We start from the raw sequence: 23,380 nt of genomic DNA on the forward strand, positions 1-23,380 counted from the left end.
AGAAAAAGGCAGTTGCCCCAACGTGCTTCACCATTTTCCGTCAAGTGAACAGATGGCATTATTAAAATTCTAGTAGAATGAAGTATTTATAAGTTCATTAGACAACACTAACTATACAAAAAAGACAGGAAAATTGCAAATAAAACTGCAGGATTTAAAATAGCAAAAAAGTACAAATAATGGTTATAAACCCACATTTATGAGTTAGTATATAAAAACAATAATGCCAAGTGAAACAAAAGCACAGCAGAAATGCATGAAAAACTCTAGAAAACAGTAATTAATTTTCCAGGGTTACTTCCAAGTTACTCCATGCGTTCTGAGCCTAAATTCTATACAATGGGTTTCAAGTTAGTCTATAAGACAGCTGAGAGGGAAAAAGCCTGTTGGTTTTACTACATTTACTTTTCTTTAAACACATATGTAAAATTCATACCATGATATACAGTAAGTAACAATGAAATTACTCTAGAAATAATCCCCACAGAAATTTCAGTCTTACCCTCTGAGGTGATGTTCCCAGAAAATAAACAAAAGGTCAGCCAAATGCATCCTGCACACATGTCAGTGCTTTTAAACGCTGTGCCAGACTAGTTTATTTGATGCCTTAGATGCTTTATCTGCTGTTCTCTTCACCACCTTGATTTATTGGCCTACACAGAATTCACTTAGGAATCATATGATTTGTAATTGCTTGTCTTACTCTCTATTGTCTTTCTTCCAGCCACAGCAATGTCTCGACTTGCTAAAGTGGTGTCTGTTAGTATTCTAATTTACTTGAAAAAGATGCAAATTCCCGTCACCTTCAAAATGTGACAAAATGGATTCACTATAAAAAGGCATAGCTAACACACTGAAAATTCAGCTCTCACTCCAAACTAATATATCTCTGTTCCCATATGTGCTGATTTATTCAGATGTACACCACTTCTCTTTGCAATTTTTATTAGCACAACCTGTGTTAAGGTTTAAGTCCTTTAAGCACCCTGTCCACTCCAAACATGTTTTACCCAGTCTAACACATCCTCACTTTGATACCTACATGGAAAATTATTCTAAGAGGGATATATATTATTTTAAAATGAGTATTTTTTTTCTAGATTATAAAGAATTGCATGCCCCTTCTTTTTCCTTTTGAGGGCCCTACTACCCAAACCTTATCCAATGTTTTGACAATGTGCACCAATTACTTAATCAACTACAATTGATGCAATCCCAGATTAGAATATTTGAAACTGCTTCTTCCTGAAGAGCCGAACCTATCTAGAAAGGTGCAAGGTGCAGGTCCACACCAGCAGAAACCAATTTCAGCCTGAGCTGCCACCTCTGCACTCTCCCCACTGCCTTGGGGCAGTTTTCAGCTGTAGCAACTCATTGAACTGAAGATGTAATCTACAATTACATAAGCACAAGGACCAATGCAAGGGAAAGACTGGATATACACCCAGGGATGGAAGCTGAGGGCAGGCAGTGCAGGCTTAGATTGACCAGAGTTATTTCTTGGGAACCAAGATGTTCTGGCTTAGTGAATACTGCTTAAGCAGACAGGACTCACTGGCATCTCAGTTTCTTAATGACTGGGCTATTCTAGACTAGTTGGTGCCTACTAAAAGATCCTGAGATTCTGAAGACTCTTAAGGAGGCACTGAAAGTTGCCTTTGCTAAGATGATTGTTAATTTTTTTTTTAAGGATAACAAGTTCCTTCATATGTAATAATTTCATATTTCATTGTCCTGGTTTCAGCTGGGATAGAGTTAAATTTCTTCGTAGTAGCTAGTATGGGGCTATGTTTTGGATTTTTGCTGGAAACAGTGGTGATAATGTGGAGATGTTTTAGTTGTTGCTAAGTAGCGCTTACACTGGTCAAGGACTTTTTCAGCTCCCCGTGCTCTGCCGCGTGCAAAAGAAACTGGGAGGGGGCACGGCTGGGACAGCTGACCCCAACTGACCAACGGGATATTCCACACCGTATGACGTCATGCTCCGCGTATAAAACTGGAGGAAGGAGGGACGTTTGGAGTGATGGTGCTTGTCTTCCCAAGTAACCGTTACACGTGATGGAGCCCTGCTTCCCTGGAGACGGCTGAACACCTGCCTGCCCATGGGAAGTAGTGAATGAATTCCTTGTTTTGCTTTGCTTCTGTGCGCAGCTTTTGCTTTACCTGTTAAACTGTCTTTATTTCAACCCATGAGTTGCCTCACTTTTACTCTTCCGATTCTCTCCCCCATCCCACCGGGGGGAGGGTGCGAGCAGCTGCATGGTGCTTGGCTGGGGCTAAACCACAACATTCATAAAGATGCAATTTTGGCTACCTTCAGGCAGGAGATAAAGACAGACACATCCTCTTTAGTGATATGTAGCAGTTGCAGATTTAATGGGTTCTTCCATTTAAAGGATATGGTGATCTACAGCACCATTCATTTCTTTTTATTAGTTTCCTCTAGCACATTACTGGAAAGAATAAGAAGTTTTAATATGCTTTCAATATATGTACAGTACACAGAGAAAGGCTTACATAAGAATTCACACTATTATCCTCAAATCTTGAAACACTGTTTTAACATTCAAGACAAACACAGCTAAGTCATACCACTGAGCAGCTTCTGTTGGCCCATCCTACATTTAAATGCTCCAGGTCTGACTCCTGAGATTATAAGATTTTAGGAACAGTCAAAGAAGGGAGGGGATTAAAATAATAATAATAAAAAAATCATTAACTTCCTGTTTTGAATTATTTAGTCAAATCTCAAGAAGAAAACAAGCGTGGAGAGAAACTCAGTTTGACAGCACAATGGCAGATTCCCTAACTTGTTCTAAAAGATGCCTGTGATTCCGATTACTGATTTATGCTGTATTATTACCTTTACTGCTTTCTTTTTCCATTACAATTCCAGATATAGTGAAGGAATGTGAAACTACTCCCTAATTTACTTCTATTTGCTTGACTACCATAGTATGGCAATGAAATTGAATAAGGTATGCCTACAATGTCAGTGACAGGGTAAAAATGCGTCTATTTCCAAGAAAGATCCTAGCTAGAGACTACAATTTTTACAAAGACACTTTAAGAATTAAATGAGTCTATTATGTTTCATCTTTGGCTTGGGAGAAGCATGACCTAGAGAAAATTTATTCCTGTGAATATCTAATACAAAAGATTACTGTAAAATAAAGCCTATGGCTAAATACTGTAAAGGGGTGGATGCACCCTACTGTGCAGCAGAGAGTAGAAAGTAATAGCTGGCTTTCCAGTGGAAAGGCTTGGCGATCAGCCATGTGGTGCAGACTGGGTTCTGTCCCCAAAGACCCATTCATGTTGGCAACATACTGGGAGGTTGTTTAGAGTCTAAAGATTAAGAATAATCTTTCAATTTAATCTATTACCTGGTCAATGCTAGTCACAACCACATTGTACATAATTTGATCCAAAGAAACACAGCACAACAAATACACAAAAAGAATCATTTTAGTGACAGAATCATGTGTTCTTCTAGTAAACGTTTTGTAATTATCAAAACAAGCAAAAAATCCTGATTAAATGCTTCAGTTCTGTTTTAAAATATTATCAATCACTAGACTTATTTCTCGTTCCATGTATCATTTAGCGATGGTGTCCTTTAATTTGACATATAAAAGGATTTCCCATAACCTTAAAACAAGTATGTAACTGCAGGCATTCTTTTAGAGACTCTGGCTGTCTGTTTTAAGTTTCAGCTGATTACTAATATAAATAATACTTATTATTTGAATTACAACTTGTTATATGCTGGCAATTATGTTTTCTTTAAGCCCAAAGAAACCCAGGCTCTGTAGCATCCTACCCAATCATTCTACTAATCATTGGAAATGAAAATCAGCAAGAAAATTAAAAAGAACAATAAATATTCCATATAAATAAATTCCATATTTATTGTAATGTATAAGGTGTTAATTAGTTGAAAAGGATGAGCCACTCAGCAATACATTATACAAGCCACTCCTCCTTTTTCTAGCCCAACTGTATCTACTCCCCCTGGTTTTGTCCACTTCTTATCTGTCCTATGCTACCCCAAAGGGCTCCATTTTCAGTATGTAAGGGAATCCTTAAAGAAACCACTAGATAAAACTGTTTCATATTCCTATCTTTAGTGGGAATGTAGCCAAGGATGTTTACAAAAAGCATGAGTGGGATAAGCAGGTAAGCTGTTTTCTAAGCTTTCCTACTGACAGAGCAGCTAAGTTTGTCGTGTATTATGCCACAATGTCTTTGAAACACTAATCTTCAGCACAGTAATTTTTCTAGTAAATGCTAAACCTCGTAGTGGAAAATTTGTAAGATTCTGAATTTGTGCAAGGACTCAGTAAAGTGAGGGTTTATAAACAAGCTAGGAGGATTCTTCAGATAACAAGTTCAGTATGAAAGGCAGGAGTAAATGTTTAGGTACTGATAATTTCTTTAACACAACTATTTTTCAGATACAATATCTTTTTGGCCAAAGTCACAGAGACTTCGTCTTTAGGTTGTTTTGCTCCTAACACACGTAAGACCTTTGTATAATCAACTCAAAGAAAAGCATCGTGTTCAGCACGTATTCTCCAGTGGCATTTCAGCTGGCCATAAGGAATTTCAGATATCTTTTTTCTGACAAAAATACATTCTGCTTTTGCATAAACCCAGACTTTTCTAGTAGAATTAATGAAATGAACTGCATCTATGTAATTTTTTTCTTGTCTATTTGGATGCCAGTATTTGGAACTCAAGATATACTTTGTACAACTGCTAAAATGAAAAACTGTGAAGATTAAAGATGTAAAATGAAAAATATTAATTAAATATGATCTCTCTTGCAACTCATCAGAGGTATTTTGAAAGCAGAGGTCAGACTGAGATGATAACAGGATTACTAAAGGTCAGAACAGAAATTCAATACGGTTCTTCAGATTCCTAATCTGTTTCCTCGAGGAAACACAAGAGTTACCAAACCATTTTTCACTGATTCCTCCTCCAGGTTTGGAAGCTGGAGACATTAAAAAAAAAAATTCAAAAACCAAAGTGGTATCTGATGCAAAAATCCCCCAAAAAAGGCCCTGCTATGAATGAAGAAACGCCCGCCCTTCTTTTACTTAATTCTCCTTACGGAAACGTGTGTCCTTGTCACTTACCACAGCAACGGTTTTCCTTAACCTTTTGAGAAATACAGATGAAGCCTCAAGGATATGAAAATAGAAATGACAGGAGCCCTTATTAAAGAGTTTTTTTCTAAGAGGTAAAAGTAGAGTCAGAACTCACCAAGGCTGTATTAAATGAAGCTTGCTATCAGTCAGAAAGGCCCTGACTGCCTGGCTCTGAGACAAATCTCATCTAACTGCTGTATAAAAAAAGGCTTCAGACAAGTGTCTCCATTTCTGCACTCTTTAAGAAAATCCATCTTCAGAAAGAGCACTGAAAGAAAGACAACCGTGTCTGAGGGATTTGGACATATCAAGAGAGGAAGAACCTTGAAACCAAGGGAAATCATTCCATCACTGTGACATATAAAAAGAAATGGAAGATCTTGAAATGAAAACCTACTAAAAATTGTATACCTCCCAATAATCTTAGAACTACACAAAAACATTAATCTACGTATTAAGAAAATAAAAAAAAAATAGACAAGCCTAGGGAGGTAGAGGAAATTAAGGACCACCAGGCTTTACTGTGCCCATTTATCAAAAGGCAAATAAGGTACAAATACAAACAAGCTGATGCTGACCTAAGCAGGTGTCATGGTTTTAGCTGGGATACCTGAAGAGAAGGTCTACATAGAGGCAATCACTGAGAAAAAGCCAATCATTTCTTAATAGTCTGTAGAAGAGAGAGCTCTTCAAAAACCCAACTAAGAAATTCTGGAGTTGAGAGAACTTCCATAGAAACTTTTGTATTATTTCAAACAAGCCATTCTGCATATTTTAAGATGCCTCACAAAAGTACAGAAAAACAAGTAGAATAACTCAAGTACTCAAGATTTTATGCACTTTCATTAAGAATGAAGAAAAGTTAAATATCTTCTCTCCCTTTAACTACAGATTTACAAGAAGAAAGAAGCAAAAAGAAAAAAGTTGAACTTCTAATCTGACATTTACTCCTGAGGATTCTGTGCACATAGCTTTGCTTCTTTCTGTGTTCCTATTCACGGAAAATTGGCTCTGCTAGAAATCAGAAACCTCTCCAGTGAATGTTTCAGCTGACCCCAGAAGGACTTCTAGATTCTATCAGGACTTCTATGTTCCTAGAAGTGCTCCAGAAGCACCTCCAGATAATTAGCTGAATGACAGCTCCATAAACTAACAAATGACACATTCAGAATGGTGCCAAGTCATCCACATCTGTGAACAGGAATGTCATCGCTACTGTCACACTGCAAAGAAAATATTCAAATAACCTACACCATCTAGAAAGAAAGCATAGCTTTGGTAAGTTTCTTCCAAGTCTGTTTAAAAGCATCTTATTTATGTCCCTATATCAAAGAGCCAATCTTGGCAACACTTAAATAAATCTGTCTGTGAGGAAATATACAGTTGTATTACGTATTCTATAAATTGAGTTTATCCATTCTCAAATCGTAACGACTTATTTGTGAAATACAAAACTGCCATCAGGGAACAGTGGTCCATTCATTAGTATTCAGGTCTGAAAATGGTCAGTAGAAGATGCTGGACTGGACCATGTCAGACAACAGTATTTCTGAGATTTCCTATGTTTTTGTGACTCTCCAATACTGCTCTGTGCCATCTACTGCAAATGGAAACACCAAACATTTTGAAGAGTCTAAATTGTTTTCAGACCCGCTCAAAGCATGTTGATTCATAATTTGATAATTGTTATTAATCAGTGCGACCAAGAGTTTTTGATGGAAAAAGCCAGAACTCGAGAAAAGACTTGTAATACCCTTTTCCTATATTATGTGCTGCCATTTTCACAGTACTTATTGTATGAAGTTGGCTGCTAAAATAGGTACCCCAAACATTCAAATATAGCAGAGGTTTACTGTCACTGATGGCTACTCATAAGCAAAGATTTTTGAGAAACACAAGCATGTTGGCAGAGGGGAGGATAACCATTATTGTCCTATAAAAATGTTTTTGGCCAGCGAATAGTTGGAAAAGGCAATCTGGTAATAGTACATACCTGTAAAAACACACTAGCATTTACGGAACTAAAATTTTGCTTAAGAAAAGTAACAGGCAATAGGAAAAATTCAGATTATTCCTAAAGCACATTTACATGATATACCATGAAATATATACATGATGGTAAGCCAGCAGCTGTCACAATGGCACACCTTCTAGGTTATATAATGCAAAAAAGAGTGCATTCTGGTAATTTTAAAAGTCAAATGAAGTAACCTCCTCCTGTCCTAAAGAGGCATTCACTGTGTCGGTCATGAAAACTCTCATTCAAATAGATGGGTCACTGTATTGTTACTAGCTTTAAAAGTTGTTTTGATAAACCTCCACAGGTGTTCTACAGTAAATCTAAAATCACTACCCAGCAAGTACGCAGGAATAAACATCTCTCTATTGCTATACAAATACCTGATGCACTGCATGAAGATATTTCTGAGTGTTCACAATGAACCCACTTGAACTGAATCAGTATAATTTAACAAGTCTGGTGTCAGTTCCCCACCCCAATCACCAAAACCTAATGCCACTGTTACACCCATTACCATAAATCCTTCAAAAACTCACACACATTCCTCCTCCCACACCAATTATTGAATTGTGTCTTATTAATTTCCTAACCCTTGTTCCTCATCAACAAAATCATCTCTTTCCCCTTCACTCGCCATACATATTTAATGACAAATATAATGAAACTGTAGCACTTTGGGGTGGGGACCAAGCACCCTGTAAAGGAGCTCCCTTCTGTTAGCTGAACAAACACACAAGGACACAAAACATTCTAGCTTTGCATTAAAAGAAAAAATAAATTATTCTATTGCTCAGTGTTACACAGCAATTTCAACTGGATAAAGATAAGCCTTTTCTTTTTCTGCAAGCCAAAGATTCACAGTCATCACTTACAGGTATCTCTGCGTAACACAGGTTGGAAGAAGGAATGAAATGATTTAGCTCAGTACTGCAGCTAGGCAACATGAGTCTGGCTAAGGTGCTGTCTCCACAGGGTTTGAAAGATGCTTTAGTGTTACAACTGAAAAGACCTCTTGCATCTTATCTAAAAAGACCCATAAACAATGAATTATAATATAAAAACTCAATTTCTTTTTCAGCATATTCAAATGTGTTATTAAGACAACTTGACTCACAATTCTAACAATGGATGGTATATAAATCCCAGAGAGGCAGCAGTAGTGTAATCATAGAGAAGAATGCCCCTACTCTGCTAAACTAAAAGTCCATCTACTCAAGTTCATTGTCTAGGACAATGGCTAGTAACAGCTCATTATGGAAAAAGTATGAAGAAACTGCATTATATGAAAAGAAGAGAGAGCACGCGCTATAGATGCACAGAGTATACTTACTCCGGTATGTCCTCAGAGCAATCAGATGCTTATGAATTTTCTCAGCTGGAGACTGCATCAGGATCATAGTATGTAACAGCTCTTGATGAAGTATTTCTTCCTTGGAATGTGCCTAATCACTTTTTGAACCCATTTACATTTTTAACATCTAAAATATCTTATGCTAATGAGTTCGCAATTTAGGCATGGATTGTGTGAAAAGGGACGTCCTGTTGTTTCAAATCTGTAGCCAATTCATTTTGCAGGGTGCCCTTCAGTTCTCCTGTCATGAAAAAGGTAAATCTATCAACTGTCTTCATCGTGACAGTCATAATTATGAAATTTCTGCTACAGTTCAGGTCTTCTGCAGAATGAAGAATCCCTCTCTGTTTGACAGTGTAAAGATAACAAGCAAGACAGGCTTTATAAAGAGGTAATAGTGTTATCAGGAGTGGGGGTCTTTCTGTGGCTGAATTGAACTAGATGCACTAGCCAGTGCAAAACATTGAGACCATGCTAACCTCCCTCCACTGCAACACAAGCCCCCTGCAAAAGAGCACAACATCTACAGATACTAAACGAGGATCTTCAGATGTCATATATTTAGTTCAATGGCTGCTCATGGCTTGGACATGCTGGGTTAAAATCCGGACGGATAGCCAGGCCCAGTGAGTGGTGGTGACTGGAGTCAAATCCAGTTGGTGGCCAGTCACGAGTGGTGTTCCCCAGGGCTCAGTATTGGGGCCAGTTCTGCTTAATGTCTGTTTCAATGATCTGGGAGAGGGGATCGAGTGCACCCTCAGTAAGTTTATAGACAACACCAAGTTAGGCAGGAGTGCTCATCTCCTCGAGAAAGGAAAGCTCTACAGAGGTGTCTGAACAGGCTGGACTGATGGGCTGAGGCCAACTGCATGAGGTTCAACAAGGCCAAGTGCCAAGTCCTGCACTTGTGCCACAACAACCCCACGCAACGCTACAGGCTTGGGGAGGAGTGGCTGGAGAGCTGCCTGGTGGAAAAGGACCTGGGGGTGGTGGTTGACAGCTGGGCTGAACATGAGCCAGCAGTGTGCCCAGGTGGCCAAGAAGGCCAACAGCATCCCGGCGGCTTGTACCAGCAACAGTGTGGCCAGCAGGAGCAGGGAGGTGATCGTGCCCCTGTACTCAGCAGTGGTGAGGCCACACCTTGAGCACTGTGTTCAGTTTTGGGCCCCTCACTACAAGAAAGACAATGAGGTGCTGGAGTGTGCCAAAGAAGGGCAACAGAACTGGTGAAGGGTCTAAAGAAAAAGTTTTGCGAGGAGCAGCTGAGGGAACGGGGGGTTATTTAGCATGGAGAAAAGGAGGCTGAGGGGAGACCTTATTGCTCTCTACAACTACCTGAAAAGAGGTTGTAGTGAGGTGGGTGTCTCTTCTCCCTAGTAACAAGCAATAGGACAAGAGGAAATGGCCTCTAATATGCGCCAGGGGAGGTTTAGACTAGATATCAGGAAAAATCACTTCACTGAAAAGTCTGTCAGAGATTGAAACAGGCTGCCCAGGGAAGTGGTTCAGTCACCGTCCCTGGAGGTATTTAGAATACATGTAGATGTGGTGCTTAGGGACATGGTTTAGTTGTGAACCGGCAGTGTTAGGTTATCATTTGGACTCGATCTTAAAGGTCTTTTATAACCTATACGACTCTGTGTATTCTGTGTAAAAGTCTTACGGAATTTATAAAGAACAGAAACTCAACATTACTGTTGAAAAAGATTATTCTTTAAACAACTAATTCTTTTTTAGCTTTTCAGTCCTGATGCTTAAAGAAGCCAGGTCCTTCAAATAAAATTTGTAGCTGTTATTAACTCAACACCAGTTCACACTGGTTTTATAACCCATTATAATCTCCCCCAAAACCTCCTTACACTCTAGCTTTACGTGTTCCACAGGAAAAAATAGATTCATCCCTCTCAGACCTGGAGAAGATTACAATCTACAATCTCCTCTGCTTTCATAATCGATAGTCACTCATTTCACTCAAATTGTCTAAATTATTAAAATAATTAAACATAATTAAACTCAGTGTGCTGTTATCCAAATACATTCTCCGAAGTCAGGTTAAGTGGTTCCTCCAATCCTCACATACTGCTAGTCAAACAGTTCATTGTGCCCCTCGGCTGTGCTGACAGAACTGTTAGATTGTCAAATATTAGATCAACAAAAAGATCTGTGTAAAAAAAAAACCTTTGTCATCTGTTTTTCAGACTTTCAGAAATAGATTATGGACTTCTACACACCTGGTCATCTTTGCTCTTCTATGTATCCTGAGAAAGTAACATTACCTGTATAGAGCATGTGAACTTCAAATTAATTGCAAATTTCCACAATGACTTAATGATGTTTCATGTTTGGTTGTATTTGGCTGAACTATCCATCTGTTGCTAAGCTCTGATGGTTGATTTTTCCACTATATTCCCAACATGTCTCCTTGAGCTGCATTAACTAATTCAGGCTAGGCCTAAAGTAACAGAGGAAACAGGGCTGGAGGCTGGGCTTGAGCACCAGTAGTACCTGATTAACTGTTCGAACCCACAGCATGCCTTGGACCTTACCAATTTGCACTTTCCCAAATGAATATTTGGGCTCAGATAAGAGGACTAGCACCTTCCCAGGACCATTCCAGGAGGTAGTCTGGATGCAACTTCCTACTTGGGAGGGAGGGGAAAAGTAGTTTAGCCTTACAGATGTGAGTTGTGCCATGCAACTTGGCCTCAGAGGTAAGGATCAGTCAAAATTGATTTTTATCCAATACTTTATTCTTCAATTACTCAGCTTTATGAGATTATTTTGAACCTCTATACATCTGTTTTTAATTTTCAGTATGCCTGAAACTTTATCATCCTAGTAGGCATCCATTTTTCCAGAGAGTTTATGAAAATAAAAATCCCTCTCAGACTACTGATGACCTTTGCAGTAAAAATTGTTTAGGCATTCCTATAGTTTACTTTCCAGTTTTTAGCAACTTAGTAATCTATAGGAGGACTTTTTTCTCTAATACCTGTATCTTTGAATATCAGTGAAGAAAGTTCATCTCAGAGATTTGTGGTTTTGTTTGGGTTTTTTTTGTTTTGTTTAATTATCTGAAACTTGAGTACACATTTTGAATCAAATAATTTCCGTCTATGTGTTTAATAATATTGTCAAAGTATTTAAGTAATATTTGTGACGGAAGTCTTCCTTCAATAAAAGTCTATGGCAGCGAGACAGAGGTAACAGTGTTCATATATGTGCAATACACATACTTAAACAAGTATCATCACCTGAAGCAATAAGTTAGGGAATGTACAGCAGTAAACCAATGGGAATGAAGTCAGGCTTAGGCCTTCCTCTTGCTGAATGAAGTGGGAATGTAATTTAATGTGCATTGATAAAACACACAAAAGAAGTCGTTTATTATAGCCTAGTTAAAAGTTCATTGCCAGGATTTATTTCACTCCGCATAGTATGAAGAATTCATTTTTGGACAAAGTTACCTCTTCAAAGCACTTGACCTACCAATGACCACTAGGACAAATAAAGTGAGTATCTATGACTCACCATGAAAAGTACACTCTGATTCATCTGTATTAAATCTGATAGACAAGCACAGGACAGCTAGTCTAAAACTCTATCTAATCATAGATACTTTGAAGGATAAAGTAACTGAATTACCATAATCATTAGCTAAATCACTATAGGATGACACACTGAAAACTGATAGTCTTCATTAAGCCCATACAATGAATATACCAATGTCTGTGCTTTATTTTTCTGTCTTTACAATCTGAATTCAAAGTCTTACGACAACAGGGCAGTTTCAGAAGTAAACTTTCTGCTGAAAATCTTCACTAATAGCCAATATGAGGTTAAGACAAATACCATTATTCTCTTCCACCCACAGAAACATAAAATCATCCATTTACAGAGTATGGCGTTATCATTTATATCCAACTAGCCATCTCCACAGTAAAAGATGAATTTTCAACCATCCTCAGGGCTTCCTGTACCTCCTGGGAGATAAAAGAGATGGCAGAATTTTTACACATATATTATATATGGACAAGGTATCAAGAACTTTGCTGAACTGAGTTTTCACTACTGGCATACAGAACAGCCATGAATAAGTATGCTACTCATTCTTTCTTTGTGCACATGGGGTAACAGACTATTAAACTGCATAATCACATATGGTCTTTTCACCAAAGATCCAAGTCTCATTCAATGGACAGGACAAGCAATGCTAACATATATAGTTATTTTACATTTTGTCTTTTTATCCTTACTGATCAATGTTTGATTACAGGCCTTGTCTAGCCATTTCCCAAGTTAATACTTTTACACTTGGATTAAAAAACTACTGTCCCATAAAAGTTAATGACTATTCCCTTGTTCTTATTTATTGCTTTCTCAGCTTACAGACCATGGGAATGTTTCTACTCCATTTTAATGCAGGTAAAACAGGTTAGCTTACATCACCATAAATTATCATTATTAAAAGTGTTGGCTACATGGGTATACAGTCTCCATACGAGATCAGAATGGAGCTTCTCCATCAATGAGCAATTTTTTTTTTCTTTTGCTTGCTTGATTTTCACTCTAAAACCAAAGTTCCCATGTACAGGAGGGAGACAATCTGAAAACAAAGAACAGCAGGGCCAGACAACATTAAGGAGTACTGTCTGGCATAGGAGGGATACGGTTTTGCATTGCATACAATACTAATGAACCCAATATTGCAACACTGTCTCTCTTACACTGCCCACACTTTATAGAACATATTGATAATCTGGAAAGGTTCAAAATGTAAACTGATGAGAAACAATGAGAAAACTGGGAAACCTGTTTCTCAGTAAGATACTAAGAGAAGCTCCATGCCCTAATTTACTTGAAAGATTAAGAAATGACATAAATTGCAGTATGTTTACTGTCTAATATAGGTAGCAGATATTGGCAGAAAATGATTCAGGGAAGCAAGGCTTATAAATAAGGAGAAACAGTATTTTTGAGTAGACAGAAAAAAAACCATAAAGCCTCTTAATTCAAGCCTAACAAAGACACAAACATCAGTTTAAGTACATGTTGAGAATAACTGCTCTAGATGTAATGTGATTCACATAATTAGTTCAAGAGGGAACCCAGACCAAGCAGTGATGTCTACCTCCCTAGGCCAAACATCTCATCATTGAAGGATTACCCTCTGCAAATCTCTGACCATCTAAACAATTCTAAATATGCAGGAGAGCTCCAGGAAAACTGAAGAATCACCTCCTTCACCTGACCCACTAAATAAAAAAAATTCAGACAAACTCTCACATACTTCAGCAAATTAGAAGAAAACAATCCAGAAATACATTCAACTAATGTACCAGGCTTATTTTGCAGATGTTTGGAGTTTGCTAGTGATAGCCATTCAGATAACAAAGAATAAAATCAGTAACTGCTTCAACACCAAGACACATACTGAACTAAAAATATCATCACCACTCAAGACCTCAGTATTATCTACCAGAAAGCCACTGCTCAATATTTCTGTACTATCACTACCTAAAAATTCCTGATCTATCTGACCTATATATCCTTTCCACTAACCTTTTTGCTGCCCAAAGGATCAGCCTGCCAACACAACAGAGAGAACTCCTCCTCAGTATTTTCAGGGCCAAAATCAACCCACTTCTAAGCTGGCTCTCTTCTGGTCAACTCAGGGAAAACAATAAAAACCCCATTGTCCTGGCCACACAGGGAAGAAACAATTTCACCTTGGACAATTATACTGACTGTTTCAGGAAATGACGCAGCAACAAAATAATTTTTAAAAGCAACGGCACAATACAACAGTTTCCCCAGAAATCAGCTCCAAAGTTTTTCTGTACCTGTGATGGACATATGCCTTTTTCATCATCTGGACTAAAATGGCATTCCCATGTAGAGTTCTACCATAGCTCTGGGAAGTGCCATCACTTCATCTGCCTGCCTCTGAAATCCTGATACACTAACATAAACTTTCTAGACACATGAGAAATGACAACCTGTAAACTACTCCATAAAACTGTTCAGTAGACTTTTGTATCTCTGAGGAAGGACTATACCAAATACACGGAGGAACAGGGTCTATGCAGTCAAGCCCCAAGATATTTTTGCATATTTTCTGACAAAAACATTCACAGTAAAGACAATTTTATCAGTCTGCATATTACCCCAGGAAAGTAGCATCTGTCAGCATCATAACAGTTACATTGTTCAGACCAACAAGACCACCTAGCCCAACATCTTGTCTCCAGCTGGCCATTAGCAGACACCGAGGTAAGAGAGTACAAACAGGGCAAGCAGTTATGCCACTTGTACTGGGGAGAATGGGACTGGAGGATTCATCTTTTCTGTCTTATTTCAGAAAAAAAAACTAAGAAAGGCATCAAAATCTGTAAATAGTGGGGTTTGGTAATAAGCATTAAGAGCTACTGCTATGGTGTCAGTGGTGCGAGACATGCATTACCCAAATCATTCCACATTCACTCTTGCTTTTTGGCAAGTATTTGTTGCCTGCTTGGATATCACAAACATAAGCACAGCAGGGCTGCATCAGAATGAAACAGCATGTCTGCAGCATCCATGAAATATTAAGACAGCCTAATTATAAATCAAGGAGGTCATTAACATGCTGCCATATCAGTTCCTCTTGCCTAGGTTGGGGAGATGTCAGAACTGCAGCAAGCTGTGGAGTATCACAACAGTGATAGTCTCCAGCTTCTGATTATCCTTCACTACAGTGCTACAACTACTACCCTACGCTATGGAACAAGTATTTCTGATTAGTTAGCATGGAAATGCACAGTCCTCAAAACCTAGCAAATCAAGCATAGGCTCCATGTTTTTTCTTTTTTATTCTGGCAACAAGCTGACATATTTAGCATACATATACTCTTCCTGCTTACATTTATCTTTTCATATATTCTGTCTCTACTTATTGTAATGCATCTTTTCACGTATTTAACAGTCTTAGCCAAAGTGCAAATAGCATTCCTCTGCACAGCATAATTTAAAAGCAGGAACAACCTACCTATTTAAAAAAGCAAATAAAGGAATAACTATGATTTATTGTAGAAAATCGTACTTCAGTATTGCTTAACAATAAATACCTAAGTACAGACTTGCTCCCTAAATAGAGCCACACATCAACATCTCTCCAAAACTCACTACTTTCTCTCTCACAGGACTGCAGCAAACTTTAAAGCACCTTATGCTGATATCTCAATATCTGAAACTGCAGCACCAAAAAAGAAACCATTTTCAGTCTATTTTGGATCACAGATTTTTTTTTTATTATTATTATTTTTTTTTTTTTTTTTTTTTTTACATTTTAATGATGCAGCTTAGCACAATTTTTCTTAGTATTAGCCTTAAAGGACTATTAAACAAATTCTCTCTCAGTATATAGTCTCAAAGTCTGGGTATGACGAAGTCTTTTGCTACAGATCCTATTCCTGCAATCCCTTCTCTAGCACAGAAAAAAAGACTAAAAAGAAAAGAAGGCTTCTTTGTCTAAAGACCACAGAAAGTATCAGGCTTAAACTACCTACCTCAGGCACCAGAACCATTACAGTCACCAAAACCTTCAGCTCAACACAGACTATAGAGAAAAGGAAGCGTCTTTAACTATCCTTTCTATGCCCAATTAGCTCACTGAAAGCTATCACAGGTACTTATGTAGTATATTGGGAAGACCTAAAGGAACTTGTGGGTGAGGGATTTTATGCAGACATCTTTCCTCGTGAAGCCTCCTTGATAATCTACCAAAGGGAAGCAACAGTGATTTCCCAAAATATTAGAATGAGTATATCCAGAAATGACTGCTTCCAGTCCTCTGCCAAACTTAAAGCCATCCAATGCACCAAATCTGATTGCCATCTTTGCCCTCTTCTAGACCACACAGAAAGGAAAGGGAAAAGGTTAAAAAGCAAAATGGCTGAGCTAAAAAAATGACAGACTCAGGGCTTAATCTGTATTCTGAACCCACACAGAGTTTTCATACTTGCTTCACAAGAAACAACACAAGAATGAGATACGCCATAAGAAAATCCTGCATTTAAATGACTAATGAAGAACTACATTTTATACTGCAGTCAGCCAGACTGCTTGCAGTAATTACATAAAAGTAGCAATGAATACACTCTGATTTATTGTGTAATGATAAATAAAAAAGTACTTTGAATGTTCACAAATGTCCTTTAACTGAAACAACCAAATACACTCATTTAATCATTTGCATCATATTAGCAACAGCATAACTATCGAATAGCACTTATTTAACACTGACAGGAAATTAATGGATACAGGAAAGCACAACAGGAAAAACCAACAGTCCATAAAAGAATTCAATGTTTCTGTTTAAACAACTCATGTAAAGAAGTATCAGAAAATGCTAAATATTTTGGTCACATTACATATAAAACGTTCTCTTGCTTGAATGTACAGCAGGTTACAGCACAGTATAAAGTCCATAAATGGAAATATAAGTCCTTGGATGGCAGTACCTTAGACTTACCCTAAGACAATCAATCCTACTGGTTTTCAAAGCCCAAGAAAAATTATGTGCTATCTTCTTGAGGACTACACATCCTGAATAAACATTACAGCAATATCACACTAACATTATATTAAGCAATTAATTTTCTAATGTCTTCACTTTTTTTTTTAAACAGGTCAATTATGAAATTTTTTTATTCCTGTAAATGCAATACATCCACTGCACTTAACAGACGGTAACTTCTGGTGTGTATAATCAGTATCATATTGTGTACTGAATGTGCTATTCTATAGGTAATATTCCATTAAAAAAAAAAATCTTTAAAAATTGTATTTAAGAATTAACAACAGCATTTGTATGGTAGCAAAGCACCTTAAGTTCTCATTATACATAGCTTTACATGGTTTTGGCAAGTATTGCTGGACGAAAATAATGTATAAACCTGTTGTTGATGTGTCCAGATTCAGCAGTAATTAAGCACATGATCAGGCACTTTGATGAACATGAGGGCCATCCCCTTAGGGAAGTGATAACTTTGCTCCCACAGAGCAAGAGGTTATACAGGAAGCTTTCTAGGTAGAAATTCTGTGTCAGCATAGTTTGTCCTTTCTTCCTATACAAAAACACCATTAAAAAATTAGAAGACACACCTGTAAAATTCAGTATCAGCAGTGTAGAAGATGCACATGTGGCTTATAATCAATGTGCTTAGCCTCTTCTTAGTGTTGTGGCAGTGAAGCTTCAAATACTATAATTAAGGTCGGAGTTTGTAAATATTTTTCTGAGAAGTTTGTTGGGAGATGAGGATCTACCCAGCAGAACCTAAAACTTCCATATCTTATGGAAGATGCTACAATCATCTGTTACTTTTGCTTGAAGGACATGGAAGACGACAAATGGAAGGTATTTTTGAGTTCTGTGAGTATTATACCTAGACATCTGAAAAAGAAAGATCTCCTTCTGGCAGGTTAACTCTTAAAGTCCATTGAAAAACTTGCCTTCTATCAAGATGTATCTTTAATGAATCTTTAAAGCAAAATCATGCATCTTATTGGTATAACTTACATCAGTACCTCAAGTAAGATTAGATATACAAGCAAAGGCACTTTTTAAAGTGTCTATATGAAGATGTCTTTCTGATCTATGAACTTCATGAAAGATCCCATGAGGCCATACTGCATGAAGTACAGACCAGACCTCAGACTAAAAGTAGTAGCCTTAATCTGTAAACAAGTTGCTTCCATAGCTAATATGTAAACAGCTTTGAAGAGTTAAAATGAACCCCAAAATATCTAATCAGTTTCTCTAATCAAGGCACCCTCTTACTTGGTTAAATTTTGCTTGCAAAATCCAATCAAAAATACTTTGCATGAGGAGCAGTCCAATTTGTGCTCCAATATGATTCAGAGTCCTGCCTAACTCAGCTGTGATCTGGATATGAAAAATTTAAAACTCAAGGGTTAGTTTATTACAAATCGAGTTGTTTGGAAATGCTGGGTGCAACAATACAAGGCCTGGGTGTTCTTCAAGCATGGATTTTATTGGTAGATAATAGTCAGGGTTCAAAAAGTTGCAGTGAATACCCAACTCTGTATGAGCAGCTTCCCTTCCTAGTACTATCTTTGCAGGTTTTCTCCAATATACTAAAAAATTTAAAAATATCTCAAAATGCAAGGTAGATCACCATGAACCTGTCATGAGAGACTTTCAATCTAGCATTTACTGTGATAGATACAAGATTTATCTGGTACACACTGATGACACAACTCATGCTATTTTGGGATATAGTTATGCCTTAAACACTGCAGTATTTACTGATTGCTTCCTTTTTTAATACTTCGGGTTTTAAAAAAAACTAAAATCCCTCTAAAGTAACTAGTTCAGTGAATCTCAGTCACAGATAAAGTTTGGTTCATTTAAGTTCAAATCAGACATTTCAGTTTATGTTCATGCTAATGAAATTCAGATAAACTACCCTGGCTGCAGGCCCATTGACTTCTGGCTGAAGAGCACACACAGCTGGATGCCTGTAAAGCAGGCAGGACACAATTTCTGCATATAGGTTAATGACTGTTCTGCGTCACCAGCGTATAAGAGTACAGACACAAAGCCAGAGCTCTCAAAACAGCACTTCGCCTGCCTGGCAACTTTCTAATAAAAACAAAGCTTATTTTTCTGTCTGTATCACATTACATGATGTGAACATTTGTTAAGCAGACTACAATAAAGCAAGAGGGATAGAGGGAAAATTATACCCCTCTGATGTAAAGTGAGTTAGGTTACATATGCACTTTAGTCACCACAGATCCATGCTGACACCAAAAGAATCAGTTCCATCTTCTCCTCATTTCTCACTGCCACCATTACTCAGGCAGTAGCATTTGAACATACATAATGTCAACTGAGTAAATCATCTAGCAAGTTCCTTTCCTAAAAATATTGCATTCTGACAAATTAATATTTTTTTTGTTATCAGACACGTTATATGGCTATAGCCTTTATCTTTCCAGAAGAAAATCACAGATAAGGCTAATCAGTATTTTTTTCATTCAGAAACAAAACGCATTCAGATTATTCTTTTTGACTTGGCAAGTGTAGTTTTAAATCTGGTTCTACTTACTTTCATCTGAAGATCCAGCACTAAGAAAGCCACATCTGCATAACTGCCTTTAGTGCAATAAATAAGACCACCTTAAAGATCACTGTCAGCAAAAAGGAAGTAGTAGGGAAAGCAGAAAGACCCGCTTGATGATAACATATAAAGCTGAATGATAATGATAGAATAACTATTGTCTGACACTTAATTCAACAGTTTCAGGAGAGTTAGCCATAAACCAGCAGTTTTATAGTTTAAGAAAACAATGGAAAAATTACACCATTGCAGTTATTCATGTTAAAACCTTGCTAAGACAATGGTCAGCAGTTACTTTGCTTTTGTGGTTGACTCAAAAAGTTTTATGAGCACTTCCACAAAAATGTATTTTCAGGTCATACACCACCACCATCACCACCACCCCCAAAAACAAAAAAAGGGAAACTTTGAACAACTGGTAATAAACCCCAACTAGCAATATAAGGTTCTTGAAGCTGAAATGTTACCAAAAGCATTCATCCAGCTTTAGCATCAAGATCCTGACCCAGACTATAAATTGTGTTTCAAACAAGTGATGATTTTTTTATAGTGATTCCAAGCACCTTAGAGAAAATAATAATTTTCACAGGAACACAGCTCTTTAAAATAAGTAGTATTTGTGTCTGGTAACATCAAAGTATTTTTTCTCTTCTGTCTACAACATGCATTGTCATGACTTATGCACTTGATTCATAATGCTGTTTTTCTGACTGCATTTGTGGATTATACTGATAGCCATCCTGCAGTGCTACAGTTTGTAAACCACAAAGGAAGTAGTAAACAAGTGATTTATTGCTACATTTTAAAACTCTTCTATTAGGTAACCTCTTTACATCAACAAAACTGTACTACCACCTTAGCATCAGATATATAGTCATCACCACCAAAAAACTGGCTCAACATAGCCTTTTCTGTCCCCTGCCCACCATCATCTTCTTCTATAATTCAGCAGAAAACACTCAGTTATCTTCTAGGAAGCAGCAACAGCCCCTTTAAGATGGGAATTATCACCAGAACTTAAAACCCCAAGCACCTTAGAAGTCAGTCACAAGGTAATGCACATCCAGAGTAAAATCAGTGTTTCCTTCCTCATCTTCTTGATAATCCCTTTTACATACTGCTTGGTACATTCCAAATAACTGTTAGAATTGCAAGAATCTTATGCTTGCACACAGAATTTAAGACCATTACAAAATTTACGATCATTGTCAATCCAGGCCGACTCATAAGGAACAGTTTTCTAGGCCTAGTATGTGAGGGATTATACCTAAAGTAACCCAAAAGAAACACCTCCAGAATTCAAAACAGTGCTTTATAATCTCTGTGTCAACGCTTGTATTGACTTAATGCATGTTCCAAGTAGGAACTTTTGGACAGTATATCCAGGATTTTACTGAGGCTTACATCCTGCATGTACTGCATAAATTTAATTCAAAACTTACCAATTTTAGATCCAAGAAGACCAAATTTTGTTCTCAAAACATACACTAATATAACAGATATTACAGGTTTGCAACTCAAAATGGGTAAACTGAACCTCCAAAAAGAACACCAGGGTATTCCAAAAAAGAAATGCCAAAAGGCTGAAAATATTTTTAAAATTATTAACCACTTCAGCCTTTCAAAAAATAGTGGAACCTAGACAAAAAATATAACAGTCAAATTTTAACAAAACTAGATTTTCTTTTTAAATCTAGAAATAAGAACTGAGCTGTTCGAAGTTAAATATTAATCACACTTACCTTCCTGTCTGTTATTTTTCCTTTTTAGCCATTTTTCCACAGTTTCCGCACTTACACTTTCCAACACAAACTCATCCAGTACCTGGGGGTGAAGAGAAAGATAGGCCTTCACTTTTTCATCCGTTAAACCTGAAAGAGAGAATATTAATTGATTACATTATTGGCATGAAATGCCTCTTATGAAACAATACCTAGATGCCAGCAACAATCAATATTCTTTTCTTTAACACTGTAATTGAATACATGCTTATTTAAATTGCCTCCTCCCAGACAGAACAATATCCAGTCAAAAAAAATGAGCTGTCATAGAGAAAATAGCAGAGGCGAAGCATATCCATGCAAAATACTGTGTACAAAAAGTCCGCTACAGGAGTACTCACAAACATTACCTGGGAGAAATAGCCAGGAAGGAGTTTATGCTATGATTATGACTCTTAAATTACTTATTTCCAAGCTATGCACGATGATATATTGATAAAGAAACAGAGTGGAAGGAGACAGAAGAAAATGAATTACTATTTCTCGTAGAGCATCAAATTCAGTACTCTCACTGCAAGTGGCAGCAAAAGCGACAAAAACTATTATGCAACACCACAAGCAAGGGCAATTTTTAAATACTGGAGTTACTTCAGTAACTCTAGAAATATCAATTGCTTTCACATGCTAAGGCTTCCATTGCCTCAGTAATTCAGTTATAAAAATAAAAGTCATTGTAGATTAAAGGCCATTACAATATCTGCAACAAAAAGCAAACTCCAGTACATGGTTCGGAAAAAGAAGAAAAATTAAGAATCTCAGATCCCTGACACAATCATAAATAAATTCCCAGATTCATAGAATTACAATCTGATAATACTCTTCACAAATCCCCCGAATAAAACCACTGGCTGCAGGGAGGTGAACTCCAAAGTGCAAAGGCTTTCCGAGGGAGGGCAGGAAAGAAGCACACCTGTCTCAAGGGACTAAGCTCCAGGCTGCCACAAAGGGAGCAGGCACCCCAAGGACAAACGCTTTAATGAGATCTGAGGGGAAGAGGACTAACAACCACTGTAATGACTCTAAATATTCCTTCTCCTCTTGTGTTGTGAGTATATAAACATAATTGTAAATTCTCCACAGAAAGTAGCCTAGGTTCAGCAGAAGAGAAACTCCCCCCCAGACAACACTGGCCTCTTTTGGAGAGTATCTGTGCTATAAAAGATTAATTTTCCAATTCTATGCTTCACGCAGTATCAGAACACGCTGAAGACAGCTATAGTGTAATTTAAATGCTAGTCAACTACTGTAATGTGTAAAATATCTTGTAAATGTTTACTATGAAAACCTTCAGAAAGTAATACCAGAAAGCAATCCCAGAATACAAACCAACTCCTCCCGCCTGCAGAGAGCCAACCACACACGCCACACTCCCCACACCAACTGCGCCATGTCATTGCCACCACATCAGCCCTCACCAGCCCAAACCTGGTTTAAAATACCCCTTCTCTTAATCAATACAGGCAGTAGTTTGTGGCGGATATCATAGCCTCCAGTAACAACATTCCCACTCACAGGCAAGAATCTCCAGATCTGGATCACTTGAATTAAGAGAGCTAAGTGAGCATCCTGATTTTTGTTAGTAAAGAAGAAAAGATTCTTCCTAAATCAGTAAAAGCACGTGTTAGTTTTGTGTGGCTTCTGTGAGAAGCTGCCAGAAGCTTCCCCTATGTCCAACAGAGCATGTGCCAGCCGGCTCCAAGATGGACCTGCTGCTGGCCAAGGCCGAGCCCATCAAGGACGGCAGTAGCACCTCTGGGATAACATATTTAAGAAGAAGGAACAGAAAACTGCACAACTGCAGCCAGAGAGAGGAGTGAGAATATGTGAGAGGAACAACTCTGCAGACACCAGGGTCAGTGAAGAAGGAGGGGGAGAAGGTGCTCCAGGCACCAGAGCAGAGATTGCCCTGCAGCCTGTGGTGAAGACCCTGGTGAGGCAGGCTGTGC

At 37.8% G+C, this 23,380-nt stretch overlaps 1 protein-coding gene across 2 annotated transcripts in view; it reads right to left on the reverse strand.

Moving 5' to 3' along the window:
- PDE10A (phosphodiesterase 10A) overlaps positions 1-23,380 on the reverse strand; it is a 195,931-nt gene that overhangs the window by 87,881 nt on the left and 84,670 nt on the right. For both annotated transcript variants that reach the window (XM_075088069.1, XM_075088068.1), the window contains one exon: positions 21,396-21,524. In XM_075088069.1, the coding sequence (XP_074944170.1) occupies positions 21,396-21,524 (129 nt within the window). The remainder of the gene's footprint in view (positions 1-21,395; positions 21,525-23,380) is intronic.

The sequence above is a fragment of the Phalacrocorax aristotelis genome, chromosome 3 (assembly GCF_949628215.1).
Source record: "Phalacrocorax aristotelis chromosome 3, bGulAri2.1, whole genome shotgun sequence".
In the NCBI taxonomy this organism is placed as follows: domain Eukaryota; kingdom Metazoa; phylum Chordata; class Aves; order Suliformes; family Phalacrocoracidae; genus Phalacrocorax; species Phalacrocorax aristotelis.